Raw genomic sequence first — 18,979 nt, 5'->3', positions numbered from 1 at the left:
CGTATTACCCTACTGAACCCACCGATTCCATATTCTGCTAACAGTCATTGGATCTCAACCAATGCGTGCAGCAATGTCGCGATACGATAAACCGCAATCGCGATGGGCTACAATCCGACCTCTATCAAAGTCGGAAACGTGACGGTATGCATTTCTCCTCCTTACACGAGGCATCCCAACAAAATTTCACCAGGCAACTCTGGTCAACTGCTGTTCGTGTATGAGAAATCGGTTGGAAACTTTCCTCATGTTAGCACGTTGTAGGTGTCGCCACCAGTGCCAGCCTCGTGTGAATGCTCTGAAAAGCTAATCATTTGCATATCACAGCATCTTCTTCCTGTCGGTTAAATTTCGCGTCTATAGCACGTCATCTTCACGGTGTAGCAATTTTAATGGCCAGTAGTGTATATTGTTTTAACACCTTTTTACCACTTTCTTCCTTTTAGTTCATGTTTTCACATTTGGCGTGCTTCTTTCGTGTTCTCCTTCAGTGTAGCTACACGTTTAGTTTTACATATATTGTTCCTTCTCCAGATTTCAGGCAGTAGGATTTTTTTGGTTTATGATTTTCATCCAGGAACTGCGCGACTGTAGGAAAAGGGACTGATAACCAAACTGTTTAGTACCTTTAATCCACAAACCAACCAACCAACCAGTGACTGACACATTGCGCCCAACACATGCTGTAATCCATCAGTACACCCATCCAGCTTTCTGCAGGCCCACAGTGTGACTGTTCAAATGGCTGAAGCTATTCAGCAGGAGAACACTCAGTGCAGCTCGGTTGTAGCCAAGAATTAATTTTGTAAACACTGTACACCTATAAACCCACCGCAGTTGCTGCCTGCGTTGACAAAATAGAGGGCATACAGGCAAGTCTCTGGAGCACCATCTGATTGCTGACGACCCTGGCGAATAAATCACTGACACTACAATCCTCCAATACACACACATTATACACTGGTGGCACTAAATGCAGTTGATTGGCGACTCCATGGAGTGTTCTGTGCACCACGACCAAATACTGGATAGAATTGAAGGAGAATCAGCATTGGTTGTATTTTATTTATTTATTTATTTATTGTTTTATTCTCCGCAAAATAGATTTTCGGTCACCTAGTGACCATCCTCAGTGCTGTAATATACAGGGTGATTCAAAAAGAATACCACAACTTTAAAAATGTGTATTTAATGAAAGAAACATAATATAATCTTCTGTTATACATCATTACAAAGAGTATTTAAAAAGGTTTTTTATCACTCAAAAACAAGTTCAGAGATGTTCAATATGCCCCCCCTCCAGACACACGAGCAATATCAACCCGATACTCCAACTCGTTCCACACTCTCTGTAGCATATCAGGCGTAACAGTTTGGATAGCTGCTGTTATTTCTCGTTTCAAATCGTCAATGGTGGCTGGGAGAGGTGGCCGAAACACCATATCCTTAACATACCCCCATAAGAAAAAATCGCAGGGGGTAAGATCAGGGCTTCTTGGAGGCCAGTGATGAAGTGCTCTGTCACGGGCTGCCTGGCGGCCGATCCATCGCCTCGGGTAGTTGACTTTCAGGTAGTTACGGACAGATAAGTGCCAATGTGGTGGCGCTCCATCCTGCTGAAATATGAATTGTTGTGCTTCTTGTTCGAGCTGAGGGAACAGCCAATTCTCTAACATCTCCAGATACTGTAGTCCAGTTACAGTAGCACCTTCGAAGAAAAAGGGACCAAAAACTTTATTGGCTGAAATGGCACAGAAAACGTTCACCTTAGGCGAGTCACGTTCATACTGAGTTGTTTCCCGCGGATTCTCAGTGCCCCATATACAGACATTGTGACGGTTGACTTTCCCGTTAGTGTGGAAAGTTGCTTCATCACTAAACACAATCTTTGAAACGAAAGATTCATCTGTTTCCATTTGAGCAAGGATAAAATCACAGAAATCGATTCTTTTAATCTTATCAGCTGCAGACAGTGCTCGAACCAATTTCAGACGATAAGGTTTCATAACTAACCTTTTTCGTAGGACTCTCCATACAGTCGATTGTGGAATTTGCAGCTCTCTGCTAGCTCTGCGAGTCGATTTTCCTGGGCTGCGAACAAATGCTTGCTGGATGCGTGCTACATTTTCATCACTCGTTCTCGGCCGTCCACAACTTTTCCCTTTCCACAAACACCCATTCTCTGTAAACTGTTTATACCAACGTTTAATACACCACCTATCAGGAGGTTTAACACCATACTTCGTTCGAAATGCACGCTGAACAAGTGTCGTCGATTCACTTCTGCCGTACTCGATAACACAAAAAGCTTTCTGTTGAGCGGTCGCCATCTCAGCATCAACTGACGCTGACGCCTAGTCAACAGCGCCTCAAGCGAACAAATGTACAACTAAATGAAACTTTATAGCTCCCTTAATTCGCCGACAGATAGTGCTTAGCTCTGCCTTTTGTCGTTGCAGAGTCTTAAATTCCTAAAGTTGTGGTATTCTTTTTGAATCACCCTGTACAATAAAATTGGTAGGCACTGGTATCAACAAGCTTAGTGATCACATATGTGATCGCTAAGCTTGTTGATACCAGTGCCTACCAATTTTATTGTATATTACAGTACTGAGGATGGTCACTAGGTGACTGAAAATCGATTTTGTGGAGAATAAAACAAAAAACAAAAAATACAACCAATGCTGATTCTCCTTCCAATTCTATACGAAATGCAGTTCTTTAGGCTGCAACATTTTTTTAATGTAATTTTTCAGAACTTCACTTTGCCCCCACCCATTTTGGATACTTGGACACATTCTTGTGAATGCTCATCCTGGTCAGAGCATTTAGAATAATGTATTCTTCTTCCTCGCAGGACATTTTCATGCACGTGTCAAACCGGCTAGATTTCGGCCACCTGGTGGACCCGGACACGTTCGACACGTCGAAGACGAACCCGGAGGTCTACCAGATCTTCGAGAACAGGTGGGACTGGGAGCAGCGCTACATCCACGCCAACTACACCGAGAACTTCAACCCCAACAACACGGCCCAGCAGGTGAGAGCAGGCATTGCTGCTGTCCCCAGTTTCTGTAACTGTTTTTATTTATTTATATTCTCTTTGCTGGGAGCAACATTTAATTCAAATAACTCCTTTACAGGTCTTAATTGGTAGTAGATTCCCTGCAACTATCGATTAATACGTTATATTATATTACGTATATAATAGAGGGAATCATTCCACGTGGGAAAAATGGCTTGTGTCTGTGTATGTGCGGATGGATATGTGTGTGTGTGCGAGTGTATACCCGTCCTTCTTTCCCCCTAAGGTAAGTCTTTCCACTCCCGGGATTGGAATGACTCGTTACCCTCTCCCTTAAAACCCACATCCTTTCGTCTTCCCCTCTCCTTCCCTCTTTCCTGATGAGGCAAGAGTTTGTTGCGAAAGCTTGAATTTCATGTGTATGTTTGTGTGTCTATCGACCTGCCAGCACTTTCGTTCGGTAAGTCACATCATGTGTGTTTTTAGATATTATATTACGTGTGTCATATGATATGAACCCAAATAAAATACACTTTTTGTGGCCTGGGGGCCAAAGTAAGCCTGTATTCTAAGCCAGAAGTGGGTAGTTCCATTTAAGTTTGTTTGCAGGCCATACTTTGAGAGCAGTGTCTGCGGCAGCCGATAGGATGTATAGGAGAAGTGTCGTGTGATGCTGGGGGATGTGAGTGGAGTGTGAGTTGAAGAGGCGGCTTGCGCAATGCATCTGGCTTCCGAACCATATATAATAGCTCGGTCAAGTACAGGACAGAGGGCAATTTATAATATACTGGCTTCAAAACAACTAATACAGCAGAAATTGACAGAATACTAAAAATAGAAAGAAGAATAATTAGGACATGTATAAATAAACAGTATAAAATAAATGGACACTGGAGAATAGCATCAAATGAAACAGTATATAAGAAAATAGAACCAGTCATGAGCACAATCAGGAAGAAACGCATCTCATTCTTTGGACATCTGATGAGAACTCCAGAAAACAGAATTAGTAAAAAAATAATACAAAAATTGTGGAATAGCAAGAGCGACATTAAATGGATCACAGAAATTAAGGAAGATATAAAAGAACTTCAAATTACAGTAGATGACCTAAAAAACAAGACAGAGAAAACCTGAATACTGCAAGACCCGCAAACCAGACTACAAATGAAAATCAATAAAAGGAGTACAGGAAGAGTTGTCTCAGATGAAGAAAGAAAGGAAATATCTGAAAGAATGAAGAAATATTGGGCAGACAGAAGAGCAAAACACCTTTCATATAAGAATAGCCTCTAATAATTATATTACCTAAATATATTAAGTTATTGTTGAACCAAATTGTATCCATGTGTAACAACTTGTTTAGAACTTTGTATTTTTGACTACAGTGGTCCAATGAAGGCCATAAAATAAATAATAATAATAATAATAATAATACTGGCTGTTGACCTTTTAAACTTTTGCAAATGTTTTATCAGATTGTAGACAGTATTGTATTACATGTTCACGTACAGTATGAGGATTTTCTTTTATACACATGCTACTTGTGGATTTTAATTATTTTTACTACGGATAGTATGAGGAACAGAAGTTGGAGCTTCACTTCTATAGCCCATAGCTTTTACTAGCTAGATAGCAGTTTCTGAGAGGTGCCAGTCAGGTGTACACAGCAGCTTGGTGCACAGGGCTGGGAAATACATACGAGGTGCGACAGTAAAGTAATGAGACTGAAGTGAAAAAAAAAATGTTGCTTACCGTTTTAGTCAAGTTTAGTGTTGTCTCCTTCAATGTAATTCCCTTCTGATTGCAGACCCTTTTTCCAATGTTTCTGCCATTGATGGTAACATCTCTGGAACTCATCTTGTGTAATATCCTCCAAAACCCTCGTCACAGCTTTTTGGACATCTTGGGTTGTTTGAAAATGGTGTCCCCTGACCGCCGTTTTGACTCTTGGGAATAGAAAAAAAGTCACACGGAGCGATATCTGGTGAATAACTGTGGTAGTACTGATATTTGTTTTGAGGTTAAAAATTGCTGTAGTGACAGAGCAGTATGGGATATCGCATTATAGTGATGCAGAATCCAATTATCAGCAATGTTGGCATGGACACGAAAAACTCTGTTATGAAGTCTTTCTAAAATTTCTTTGTAGTAATATTGCTTAACTGTTTGTCCAGGAGGCACCCACTCTTTATGAACAATTCCCTTGGAATCAAAGAAGCACACAAGCATTCATTTCACTTTTGACTTTGACATGCGAGCTTTTTTTGGTCTGGGTGATCCCTTTGAGCATCTTTGCAAACTTTGGCATCTTGTCTCTGGATCATACTGAAGAAACCAACTTTAATCGCCAGTGATAACACAGGTCAACAATTCTGGATTGATTTCTGTTTGCTCTAACAGATCGGCTGCCACATTTTTCCGTGTTTCTCACTGTTGTGGTATGAGATTTTTGGGGACCATTTTTGCAGAAATCTTTCTCATACCGAGATCTTCAGTTATTATTAGATGAACTGTTTCTCAATTGATGTTCAGTTCTTCTGCAGTAATCTTCGATCAGGTCGTACGAGTTCACGCACCCTGGCCAAGTTGACATCCGTCCGTGAGGTTGATGGTCATCCACTGCGGTCTTAATCTTCAACATTCGTTCTGCCTTCACTACACATGTTATGCCAACAAAAATCTCGAGCTCTTTACATAACCTTCTGAAGCTTACCGTAAGTTGTCGGCGCATTTTCACCCAATTTAACGCAAAAAGAAATGGCATACCGTTGTGCTATATTATGCGGTTCCATTTCCGTGATGAGAGACACAAACACGTGTTAACTTATTATTATTACAGCACAAGTCATGACTGAGCAGTTGCATCGATATGCCACTTGGACTAGAACCAGCTTATTGACCGAGGTCAAAGATATTGTGCCTACACAAGTGTGCAGGGTTGCCACATCTTGCAAACAAAATCAGTCTCATTACTTTATTGTCGCACCTCGTAATATTATATGTTGCTTTTATGATAGATTTCAATGTTGCCAAGTGTATGTCACACACAATGTTTTGTAACTGTTACACTGCTGGCCACCGTAAATGCAACACCCTGAAGGAAGCATCCGAATCGAGTGAAATTTACACTGTGGGTTTGCAGCGATGAGATGCAACTGATTAGGATTTCAGCGCAGACGCACATCACGCGCGCCTGTGGCGCCACCTCATAGCACCATTTAACGCTTGGCGATTTCGACGAGTGTACGTTCGGGACGTGTGTTTACCTTGAGGTTGTTTCACAAGACGATCAGTTATGCCTCGTAGACAACAGCGAACATCTTTTGATCAAGTATCCGAGTTCGACAGAGGAAGGATAGTGGCTTACCGAGATTGTGGATTATCATACAGAGAAATCGCTAGTCGTGTTGGACGAAACCAAACAAATGTAATGCGGATATGTGACCGTCGGATGCAGGAGGGTTCGACGGACCGACGTGGTCGATCGCATTCACCTCGGTGCACCACTGCACGTGCTGATAGGCAAATTGTGCGCCTGGCAGTGACGGATCGCTCAGTGACATTCCGAACCATAACACAGCACATTGCGTCTGTAACGCATCATCCAGTGTCTGCGCGTACCATTCGACGCCGTTTACAGCAGAGTGGTCTGTCCGCAAGACGTCCATTGCTTCGTCTACCATTGACGCAGAACCACAGATGTATCCGTCGCCAATGGTGTGATGACAGACGGATGTGGACGGCAGAATGGAATGACGTCGTCTTTACTGACGAGGCACGCTTCTGTCTGCAGCACCACGATGGTCGGATTCGAGTGTGGAGACACCGTGGAGAGAGGATGCTGGACAGCTGCATTATGCACCACCACACTGGTCTTGCACCGGGTATTACGGTATGGGGCTGTATTGGATATTACTCTCGCACGCCTCTAGTACGCATTGCCGGTACTTTAAATAGCCGGCGCTACATATCCGAGGTGCTGGACCCAGTTGTCCTTCCTTACCTTCAGGGCTCGGCCACAGCCATATTTCAACAGGATAATGCGCGACCACACGTGGCACGCATTGTCCAAAGGTTCTTCGTCAATAACCAGATTGAATTGCTTCCCTGGCCTGCTCGCTCTCCGGATCTTTCGCCGATAGAAAACGTGTGGTCCACGGTTGCTCAACGAGTGACCCAGATTACATCCCCAGCTGCCACACCAGATGATCTTTGGCAACGTGTGGAAGCTGCTTGGGCTGCTGTACCCCAGGAACACATCCAACGTCTCTTTGACTCAATGCCGAGACGTGTGGCAGCGGTGATCTCCAACAATGGCGGCTACTCTGGCTACTGATTCTGGCAGGAACCACATGTCACAGACGTCTGTAAACGTAATCATTTGATACTTGGTCAACATGTTATCTACAAAATAAATCTTGTTGTGCTACCTCTTGTCTTTCTTGGTGTTGCATTTACGGTGGCCAGCAGTGTATAAATGAAGTGTGTCCGGAAAGTAAGAACCGTTCCATTTTACTGCTACCGCAGCACTAATGTCACAGTTCTGCAAATTCACACTCATCTCTCTATTTATTTGTCTTCCCATGGACCCTATTACAGCCGGTTTGTGTTGTGTTTGCATTTGTGAGTGATCAAAATGTATAAGATATTCCCTGAGTCTGCTGACTCTGAAGCTTGCCCTGTAATATGGTTTCTGAATGCAGAGAATGTTAAGCCAGCTGAAAGTCATCGTCAGCTTGTAGAGATTTGTGGTGGAAATGTAATAACTGATCTAATAGTGAGGAAACGGGTGAGACGATTCAGCGATGGACGAATCGGTGTTCTTGACAAAGCACGTAGAGGATAGCCTTCTGTTGACAGTGGTGGTTTGGTTAAAGTGAATTACAAAATATGTGGAAACAGACAGTTCACAACATGAATGCTTTGTGATGAGTATCAACAAACTTCAAAAACTGTTTTGCTAGAGATTGTCACATATTGCCTAAATTTTTGCAAATTGTGTTCCCGCCAGGTTCCAAACTTGCCTGCAGTTGTTCACAAAATGAAGTGACTTAGCAGTGTTTTGACATTTCTTATCCAATACAGTAATGAAGGAGATGAATTCTTAAACAGAATTGTGACTGGTGATGAAACTTAGGTTTGTCGTATCGCTCCAGAAGCAAAACAACAGTTGACGGAGTGGAGGCACTCTCGATCCCCCAAAAAAACAAAAATTCAAAATAATGTTGTCAGCACAAAAAAAAAAAAAAATAATAATAATAATCGCGTGCACTGTGTTCTGGGAGAGATACGACATTCTGGTTACAAGTCAAAAAAAAAAAATGTGGAATGCGCAATCGAGACATTGTGTTGCTTCTTGACATCACTCATCCCTATTCTGCTCGTGTCACTCAAAACATAAGTCAGCAATTTAGGTGGGAACAGTTCGATCACCCGCTGTACAGTCCCGATCTCACGTCTTCTGCCTGCCACTTGTTCTTCAACTTGAAGCATGATTTTGGAGAAAGGCATTTAGACAGCAACAATGACGGAAAAGTAGTGTTCAGCAGTGCCTGCCTTCATTGGAGGCATCTTTCTGTGAAGAGCACACAGAAAAGTTGGTTTCTCAGTATGACGAATGTCTGAAAATGGTTGCAACTGTGTTGAACAGTAGTTTAAGAAATGCTCTTTCTTGTAAAAATAAATTTTTGTTGGAAAAATGTTTCATGAGCTTTTTTTCCCAAAATGAAACTTAGTTTCTGAACACACCTCGTATTTCAGAGCCTCTGCCCAAGAATGGTCTGAAAGATCAACATTGGTAAACAGAATAAAAAGTAAAAAAATTATTGCTATATGGACTGCTACTTTGATGTCAAAACTTATTAGCATTCCTGCATGGTTACATAGTGTTGTTTATTTGTTCTGGGTAATTGCTACGACCTCTTTCCCATTTCCTAATTTTCAAAATTTAATTATTGAATATAAAGACAAAAATTCCGTATTGTAACATACTTTGTATAAATTTTCAGTTCTCTGAGAGTGTTGATGTGTGTGCAAGTTGCGTTTGCGTGCGTGTGTGTGTGTGTGTGTGTGTGTGTGTGTGTGTGTGTGTCTACTGCTGACAAAGGCCTTAATGGCCGAAAGCTATAATTGTGTGAATCTTTTTGTTGTGCCTATCGCGACTCAGCATCTCCGCTATATGGTGAGTAGCAACTTTCCTTCTCTGGTATTGTTACATTCCATCCTAGATTTTCCATTGTTTGTATAAATTTAATTCTACTAAAAATGGGTTGCCAATAACATAGCTGTGAGTTGTAGTAAGATTACATTTCTAGGTTGTACTCATTACATAACTTACAGTATGCTCCTTCTGTTCGGTTTTACAGCCGTGTCCAGATGTCTACTGGTTCCCAATTTTGACGCCTCGCTTCTGCAAGGAGTTCATCGAGATCATGGAAGCATTTGGACAGTGGTCTGATGGTACCAACCATGTAAGTGAATATCACAATAAAATCTTCATGGCTTTCTTGTTGCATAAGATCACATTGTGAGTGGGACATTTTGGAAAGGCCAGTTTTACACTTACATTAGATTAGAAGTACTTTTTGTTCTAATAGAGCCATAGCGAAGGGATCCTCTAGACTGTAGAACGAGTCAGAAAACAAGAATGCACATAAAATGCTGACAAAGAAAAACAGATATGTAATCTACTGTCCACAGATCCGAAGTGAAATGGTGCTCATGCATGTGGTAGAAGCAAAAAATGTTAAATAAGTTTTCATTTAAAAGGCAATAACCAGGTCGTCACCAACCATCTAAATGTTCAGTACACTGAGGTGCATTGTAGCGATCGTGTGAGACCCAACTCACTTTATTTGTTCGTGAGACCCAGAAAATATTAGATACAGGTTCCCAGGTAGATGCCATTTTCCTTGACTTCCGGAAGGCGTTTGATACAGTTCTGCACTGTCGCCTGATAAACAAAGTAAGAGCCTACGGAATATCTGGCCAGCTGTGTGGATGGATTGAAGAGTTTTTAGCAAACAGAACACAGCATGTTGTTCTCAATGGAGAGACGTCTACAGACGTTAGAGTAACCTCTGGCATGCCACAGGGGAGTGTTATGGGACAATTGCTTTTCACAATATATATAAATGACCTAGTAGATAGTGTCGGAAGTTCCATGCGGCTTTTCGCGTATGTTGCTGTAGTACACAGAGAAGTTGCAGCATTAGAAAATTGCAGCAAAATGCAGGAAGATCTGCAGAGGATAGGCACTTGGTGCAGGGAGTGGCAACTGTCCCTTAACATAGACAAATGTAATGTATTGCAAATACAGAGAAAGAAGGATCCTTTATTGTACGATTATATGATAGCGGAACAAACACTGGTAGCAGTTACTTCTGTAAAATATCTGGGAGTATGCGTACAGAACGATTCGAAGTGGAATGATCATATAAAATTAATTGTTGGTAAGGCGGGTGCCAGGTTGAGCTTGATTGGGAGAGTCCTTATAAAATGTAGTCCATCAACAAAGGAGGTGGCTTACAAAACGCTCGTTCGACCTATACTTGAGTATTGCTCATCAGTGTGGGATCCGTACCAGGTCAGGTGGACAGAGAAGGTAGAGAAGATCCAAAGGAGAGCGGCACGTTTCGTCACAGGGTTATTTGGTAAGTGTGATAGCGTTACGGAGACGTTTAGCAAACTGAAGTGGGAGACTCTGCAAGAGAGGCGGACTGCATCGCGGTGTAGCTTGCTGTCCAGGTTTCTAGAGGGTGCGTTTCTGGATGAGGTATCGAATATATTGCTTCCCCCTACTTATACCTCCCGAGGAGATCACGAATGTAAAATTAGAGAGATTCGAGCGCGCACGGAGCCTTTCCGGCAGTTGTTCTTCCCGCGAACCGTACGCGACTGGAACAGGAAAAGGAGGTAATGACAGTGGCACGTAAAGTGCCCTCCGCCACACACCGTTAGGTGGCTTGCGGAGTATAAATGTATATGTAGATGTAACCAAGCGTCATCAAATACAATTACAATTTCACAACATCGACTTTCATTTCATTACTCCATTGAATCTGTACTGAAGACAGATTGTACATAATACTCACATTATTTCATATTACTAACATGTACACATTTGTTGATTCTGCTAAGAAATTCATTAAAGAGTTGGAGATGGCCATCAATAAATCCTATAGGCTCCTCTCAAACTGAACTTTATTAGTAGTTGAACTTCTTACGGCAGCTGGCAAATTATTGAAAATTTGCGTTTCTGAATAATGAACACCCTGTCTTGAGCAAAGTAAGCAACTTTAAATGTTTGTGAATATTATTATTATCTCTAGTGCTGATTCCACAATTTGTGCTGTTGGTTTGAAAAATGGTAACATTTCTATCCCACACATTCCCGATAAAAGCTTGACGATGGAGCTTCTTGAGCAGTTGGAGATTTTCATTCATAAATGAAAGTCACCTCATAAAATCCCCAGTGAAAAAACTGAATCATTACCCGCAACTGGAAAGTGAAGAGTGGAGCTAACTTCCAGACAGCGTGTCGTTTGAGTGACCATAACTAAAGCACAAAAATCCACAAATTTTCCTGCCAAGCCTGCAAAGGAGCCACATTGCTGAATTTGTCTCTCAAATATGCTATTCAATCACAAAAAATATACTTCCATTCAAAAGATTAATGGCTGCATAGTGTTCATTATTGAAGTAGCAAAAATGCATCAGCCTTTGTTTCATAAGTCTTTAGTCATAAATTCTCACATTGAAAAGAGACTAAATATTTTTACGTCAACAAAAGTAATAAATTTTGGGACAATATAATGTAACTGTATAAACAAAAAGTCTGCTCGCCAGTTGGCGACAGGAGAACACGTCCACAAAGGTACTGAAATATGAAAAGTATGTAAAACTGTGGCAACCGGTTGCGTAGGTTTTCTATATACTTTGACCAGGTTTCGTCACCTCTAAGGGTGACTTCATCAGAAGGTAAGGTAATTACCTGTGTTTAGGATCTTCTTTCTGATGTCTTTGTACTTTGAGACAGCCTTTGATATATGCGAGTCTCATGAGCCGGCAGCTCCTTCTCGCAGAAGGGCTGAAGGGAAAGGAAGAAGGGTGAAGAAAAAGAACTAATGAGATTTAGGAAAAGGTGCATAGCTTAGAAAAGTCACCCAAAACTGTAGGTCAAAGGAGACTTGCCGAATGGGATGAGAAGAAAAAACTGATTGTTGGGGACGGCACTGGATGAGATTAGAATAATCAAAAACCAATGTGAGGTTTTTCAAATCTCATCCGGTGCATTCCCCAACAATCAGTCTTTCCTTCTCATCCCGATTAGTCTCCCCTGACCTGGGATTCTGGGTGACTTTTCCGAACTCTACCCCTTTTCCTAAACCTCGACAGTCCTTTCCCTTCACTCCTCTTCCTGCTGCTTCGACCCTTCTGCCCAAAGAAGGAGCCATTGGTTCCAAAAGCTTGCAAATTTCAATACCTGTATATGCGTGTTCTCCTGCCATCAACAGGTGAGTAGATTTTGTATCCATAAATACCTTTAACAAGTCACAATACCAAAGAAGGAAAGTTGCTATTCACCATATAGCGGAGATGCCGAGTCGCGGTAGGCACGACAAAAAGATTCACACAATTATAGCTTTCAGGCATTAAGGCCTTTGTCAGCAGTAGACACAAATAGACACACACACTCACGCAAACGCAACTTGCGCAGACGTCTGCATTCTCAGAGAATTGAAACTACACTGCGAACAGCAGCACCAGTGCATGATGGGAGTGGTGACTGGCTGGGGGTAAGGAGGAGGCTGGGGCTGGGGCGGGGAGGGGGAGGGGTAGTATGGTGGGAGTGGCGGACAGTGAAGTGTTGCAGTTTAGACGGTGGGTAGGAGAGAAGGTGGGGAGGGGGTAAGTAATGAAAAGGAGAGAAATAAAAAGAAGGCGTGTGGGGGTGAAATGGTGGCTGTGTAATGCTGGAATGGGAACAGGGAGGGGGCTGTATGGGTGAGGGCAGCGACTAACAAAGGTTGAGGCGAGAAGGGTTACGGGTAGGATGTATTGCAGGGAAAGTTCGTACCTGCGCAATTCACAAAAGCTGGTGTTAGTGGGGAGGATCCGTATGGCACAAGCTGTGAAGCAGTCATCGAGATGAGGGATATCGTGTTTGGCAGCAACTTCAGGAACAGGGTGGTCCACTCGTCTTTTGGCCACAGTTTGTCGGTGGCCGTTCGTGCGGACAGACAGCTTGTTGGTCGTCATCCCTACATAGAATACAGCACAGTGGTTGTGGTGACTGGTTTCACAGGTGGGCCTGCCTTTGATGGGATAGGTGATGTTAGTGACCGCACTGGAGTAGGTGGTGGTAGGAGGCTGTACGGGACAGGTCTCGCATCTAGGTCTATTACAGGGGTACGAGCCACGAGGTAAGGAATTGGGAGCAGGGGTTGTGTAAGGACGGACGAGTATATTGTGTAGGTTCGGTGGACGACGGTGGAATACCACGGTAGGAGGGGTGGGAAGGATAGCGGGCAGGACATTTCTCATCTCAGGGCACGACGAGAGGTAGTCGAAACTCTGGCGGAGAATGTAATTCAATTGGAAGGAGAAACAGCATTGGTCGTATTTTTTTGTTTTATTATCCGCAAAATCGATTTTCGGTCACTTAGTGACCATCCTCAGTGCTGTAATATACAATTAAAATTAGTAGGCACTGGTATCAACAAGCTTAGAGCGATCACATAATAATGCGGATAATAAAACAAAAAAATACGACCAATGCTGTTTCTCCTTCCAATTGTATCCATTATCTGGTCGTGGTGCACAGAACACTCCATGGAGTCGCCAATCAATAGAATGTAATTCAGTTGCTCCAGTCCCGGATGGTACTGAGTTATGAGGGGAATGCTCCTCTGTGGCCGGACTGTGGTACTTTTTGTCGTGCGTATCGCGACTCGGCATCTCCGCTGTATGGTGAGTAGCATCTTTCCTTCTCTGGTATTGTTGCGTTCCATCCCTGATTTTCCATTGTTTGATTTTTAACAAGTCAGGCATTACTGGAGGTGGAAAAGTTGGCCCTTTCCCCTGGATGGTCTGTACGCGTATCCTATTTCATTTAATCTGAATGAGTCTACTCAAAACTGTGAGAGGGAAGGAACGCGCATTAAATTTCGGCTTTGGTGTAAACTAGAGGCTGTCTCGGATAGATGTTTCTGTGCTTACTTTCCACATCGGGAGTGATTATAAATCTGAGCTACGAATGACGTCCCCCAATGTCGTGTCAGGAGTTAACCTGTAGGCCGTGCGGTACTTTATTTAGCTGGCCGAATTGTGTCACAAACTCCTGAAAACTTCTGTGTGCTACCAGAGATAATGTCAGTGTCTGTGATGGAGGGGCACTGGTTGTGCTGCTGATTCCATCAGAAGGCAAGTAACTAAGCTTATTTCTCTGTAGCACATATCTCAGTGTGCAAAGCTTTCATCATTCAGCCAATAGATGATGTTGATGATGTTTAGTTTGTAGGGTGCTCAACTGCACGATCATCAGCGCCCGTACCAATTCCCAACCTCTGCTCAGTCCAAGTTCGCCACTTACATGAATGAAGAGGACAACAGAAACACCCAGTCATCTGAAAAGGTGAAAATCCCTTGCACCTCTGGGAATTGAACCCGAGACCCCGTGCAGCCAATAAAGTGCAGTTTTAAGACTTTGGAGACCAAGCCCGAGAGTACCTCGGGCCACCACTTTGTGTAAAAAGACCGTGCCCGGGTGTAAGTCAGGCCACGATTTTCTCGAAGCACGAACCACTTATTGCTCAATAATTGGAATCATTTCATATGAGAAGTATGTACTGATGTTTCGAGACCTGCCGACTGGTGCTGCCTTCAGGTGTCAATTTTGAAAACTGTTTCAAAAGAAATCTTTGCAAATGTAACAGCTGCTGTCGTGAATGGCTGAGCCGATACGATCGTACTGACGTAATGTCGTGCATGTACGCGTTACATTCACAATTTGCTGTAATTCTACTACAGACACTTTAAGTTTGTTGAGTGAGCAAGAAACTTTGGAAGCTCAGGAGGAAGAAATTGCTCAATAATTCATCTCGCATTGTATTCTTGTGAGTATAATTATACGAGGCGTGTTTTTTAAGTAAGTACCATTTTGAAATTAGAAAAAGATGTGCTAAGGTATCTCAATAATTTTATCTTTACATGAGAGCCTGTACCTTAATCTACTTTTCTACATAATTTCCATCAAAATTGAGGCACTTGTCATAATGTTGTACCAATTTTTGAATACCTTCTTCATAGAAGTCTGCTGCCTGACTTGTTAACCAATGCGTCACCACTGTTTTGACTTCATCATCGTCTCGAAGACGCTGACCGCCCAGGTGTTTCTTCAAGTGCAGGAACAGGTGGTAGTCTCTGGGCGCAAGATCGGGGCTGTACGGAGGATGATCTAGAGTTTCCCATCGGAAAGGTGTGATGAGATCTTTGGTCTGATTCGCCACATGCGTACGGGCATTGTCTTGTAGCAAAACGATGCCCTTGCTCAATTTCATTTGATTCTGATGTGACATAGGTCACCCATGTTTCATTGCCCATAACAAGTTGGCTTAACAAATCATCACCGTCATGCACATCTGTCAACATTTTCGATACCTGACGTGCGCACAATTTTCGGTAATTCGAGAGCTTGGTCACAGTGCCATACAAAACACTACGAGAAACATTAGGAAAGCCATCCCGCAAGGAGGAAATTGTAAAGCGTCTGTTTTCTCTCACCTTATTGACCACTTCCTGCACCAAACTTTCATTAATGACCGAAGGACGTCCACTCTGTTGTTCATCATGCACATTTGTGCGGCCATCTTTAAATGCTGTCACCCACTTTCTTACCATTCCGTCACTTATAATGTTTCCTCTGTAAACTGCACAGATCTCACGATGAATATCGATCACTTTTAGGCCTTTAGCACTAAGAAATCTTACAACAGCCCATACTTCACAGTCGGCGGGACTCACGATTATTGGAGGCATCTTAAACACTCAGTACACAACGTAAACAAGCAAGAATCAGACGGTAATGGCGTCATTGCGTAGATTAAGGCACAGGCTTTCATGTAAAAATAAAATTATTGGGAAATCTTAGCACGTCTTTTTATAATTTCAAAATGGTACTTACTTAAAAAACATGCCTCATACTTCCTGTCAAAATTATTTTAAAATTCGTAATCTGTCAAAGAACTGACGGAAATATGAAAAATATATCTTGAATCTTGGCCCTTTTTAGTATATATTACTCTTGAAGATATATATTAGTATGTGGCAATAATGTTTTAAATAACAGCATAAATGGCTAATTTTCTAGGCCTGATATTCTTCTAGGTGGCTATTGCCCAAAGTGTTAAACACAGTGCTACATAGAGCTGAAACTGTTTCTGATGGGGACCTCTTGGGGTCTGAGATGAGATACCTGAAAATGTATGGGAATGGGAAGTACTGGTAGAATGTGAATAACTTAGGAGCAAAGATAACAACTCACTGAACAGTACAGTCAATGGCGGACACATGAAAAAGATGGAAAACTTGCCAGCAATCAGATTAATTTTTTTCTAGCTAGAGAGAGAAAAAAACACACACACACACACGTACAACTGCTTTGTGTCAGCCTAATATACAATGTAGTTGTACTACAGATTCTGTGTGTGGGTGGGGGGGGGGGGAGGTGGAGTGTTACATGTGTCCTCTAGCTGGACGAATAATTTGTGTGATAACTAGTTATTTTTCCATCTTGTTGATGTGCCTGTCAGTCACTCAACACATCTGCTGTTTGGTGACTTTTTTACCTTTGCACCTAAATTATTTATGAATGAGATGTTGAGTTCAGCATCGCTAGAAAGAGGGGAGACGGAGAAGATGGGTGGAGAGAGAGAGAGAGAGAGAGAGAGACCTCATCATGAGAAGGCGATGAACCCACAGCATTCACTCCTTTCTTTGGAGCTAAAAGAAGTAAAATAGACAGAGTCCAGGGACAGACACAATATTTACTCCATTTTACGACCACCCAAGAAAATTAAAGACGTGCTGCGCCCAGTAAAAAGCCTTGGTCTGAGCGTTGCAGGTACATTGACCAGTCAATATGCAATATGTACAATTTTGTGATGCTGCACAGAGCACCTACACCACATTAAATATTGCAATTTTTACCAACCTATTGCTGCTGAACACAGCGCCACAAAACGTACATAAGATTATGTTTGATGAAATGAAAATATTATCCCAGGCACCTACCTACTAGCCATTCAATCATCGAGTAAGCTTTCCTGATCAGAATGTCCCACATCATCTTAACTGGGGCAATAGCTATATGTGGTGCATGGAAATGGGTGCTCAATGCTGAAAGGTTACAGAGAAATGAACTGAGTCATCCAACAGACTATCTGATGAAAACAGTTTTGCTATTAATTGTTCCTCAGTCACAAATGTGACATAATCTTTGGTAGTGTACGGAAATCCCGCGACTTTGTTGACGTCTCCGTGAAGAGCCCCACGTGAGGGTGTGGGAGTCCAGCAATCCCTCGCCGTGTTCCCGATCAGTTGCTGATCGCTTATAATTTCCGAGTGATCTCGTGAATCAATTGCACGAGGTGGCAGTGTGGCTGTGACTCATTTGCCTAGCTGTTGAGCATAGTTGGGAAGTTTTGTTTTGTCTCACTATCACACATAGTATGTCCTATATATTAGACATATAGCTATTCAGGGAGCACAAACCGTTCTGAAAAGTGTAGCGGGAGTCAAATATTCCACTAATAAGAAAGGATACAAATCTAAAACTGATGATACTCTTAGACTTTGCACTAAACAGCATACTGAAGGTTGTGCTTTAGAAGTAAAAAGTAATGGGAAGTCGTCGTATACTGGGCCCCACATGGTGATTTTGAGTTATTTATGAAAGGACTAGAATTACACACATCAAAAAATGTTTTGCATCACCTCAGTTCCGAGAGTTCCGCAACCTGTACAGAAAATTGGAATAGAGATCAACATAAACATCATTCCCGCCCTTTTTACTGCTCATGAAAACCACACATTGCATGTCGTACCACGATATAGTGAGACCTTCAGAGGTGGTGGTCCAGATTGCTGTACACGCCGGTACCTCTAATACCCAGTAGCACGTCCTCTTGCATTGATGCGTGCCTGTATTTGTCGTGACATTCTATCCACAAGTTCATCGAGGCACTGTCGGTCCGGATTGTCCCTCTATTCAACGGCAATTCGGCGTAGATCCCTCAGAGTGGTTGGTGGGTCACATCGCTAATAAAGAGCCCTTTTCAGTCTACCCCAGGCACGTTTGATAGGGTTCATGTCTGGAGAACATGCTGGGCACTCTAGTCAAGCGACACCGTTATCCTGAAGGAAGTCATTCACAAGATGTGCACAATGGGGTCACGAATTGTTGTCCACGAAGACGAATGCTTCGCCAGTATGCTGCCAATACGGCTCCACTATCGGTCGGAGGATGACATTCACGTATTGTACAGCTGTTACGACACCTTCGATGACCACCAGCAGCGTACGTCAGCCCCACATAATGCCACCCCAAAACAGCAGGGAACCTCCACCTTGCTGAGCTCGCTGGACTGTGTGTCTAAGGCGTCCAACTCGACCGGGTTGCCTCCAAACACATCTCCGATGATTGTCCGGTTGAAGGCATATGCGACACTCATCGGTTAAGAGAATGTGATAGCAATCCTGAGTGGTCCATTCGGGTGTTGTCGGCCCCATCTGTACCGCATTGCACGGCGTCGTGGTTGCAAAGGTGGACCTCGTCACAGATGTCAGGTGTGAAGTTGTGCATCATGCAGCCTATTGCACACAGTTTGAGTCGTAACATGACATCCTGTGGCTGCACGAAAAGCTTTATTCGACACAGTGGTGTTGCTGTCA

At 42.8% G+C, this 18,979-nt stretch overlaps 1 protein-coding gene across 1 annotated transcript in view; it reads left to right on the top strand.

Moving 5' to 3' along the window:
* The window catches only part of LOC126213518 (procollagen-lysine,2-oxoglutarate 5-dioxygenase), a 516,340-nt gene that overhangs the window by 473,824 nt on the left and 23,537 nt on the right, over window positions 1-18,979 (top strand). The window contains exons 12-13 of the mRNA XM_049941348.1: window positions 2,858-3,040; window positions 9,394-9,498. Coding sequence (XP_049797305.1) covers window positions 2,858-3,040; window positions 9,394-9,498 — 288 coding nt within the window. The remainder of the gene's footprint in view (window positions 1-2,857; window positions 3,041-9,393; window positions 9,499-18,979) is intronic.

Source organism: Schistocerca nitens, chromosome 11 (assembly GCF_023898315.1).
Source record: "Schistocerca nitens isolate TAMUIC-IGC-003100 chromosome 11, iqSchNite1.1, whole genome shotgun sequence".
NCBI lineage: Eukaryota > Metazoa > Arthropoda > Insecta > Orthoptera > Acrididae > Schistocerca > Schistocerca nitens.
Note: the sequence above shows the minus strand (reverse complement) of the source record. Positions and strands in the feature narration are given on the sequence as shown.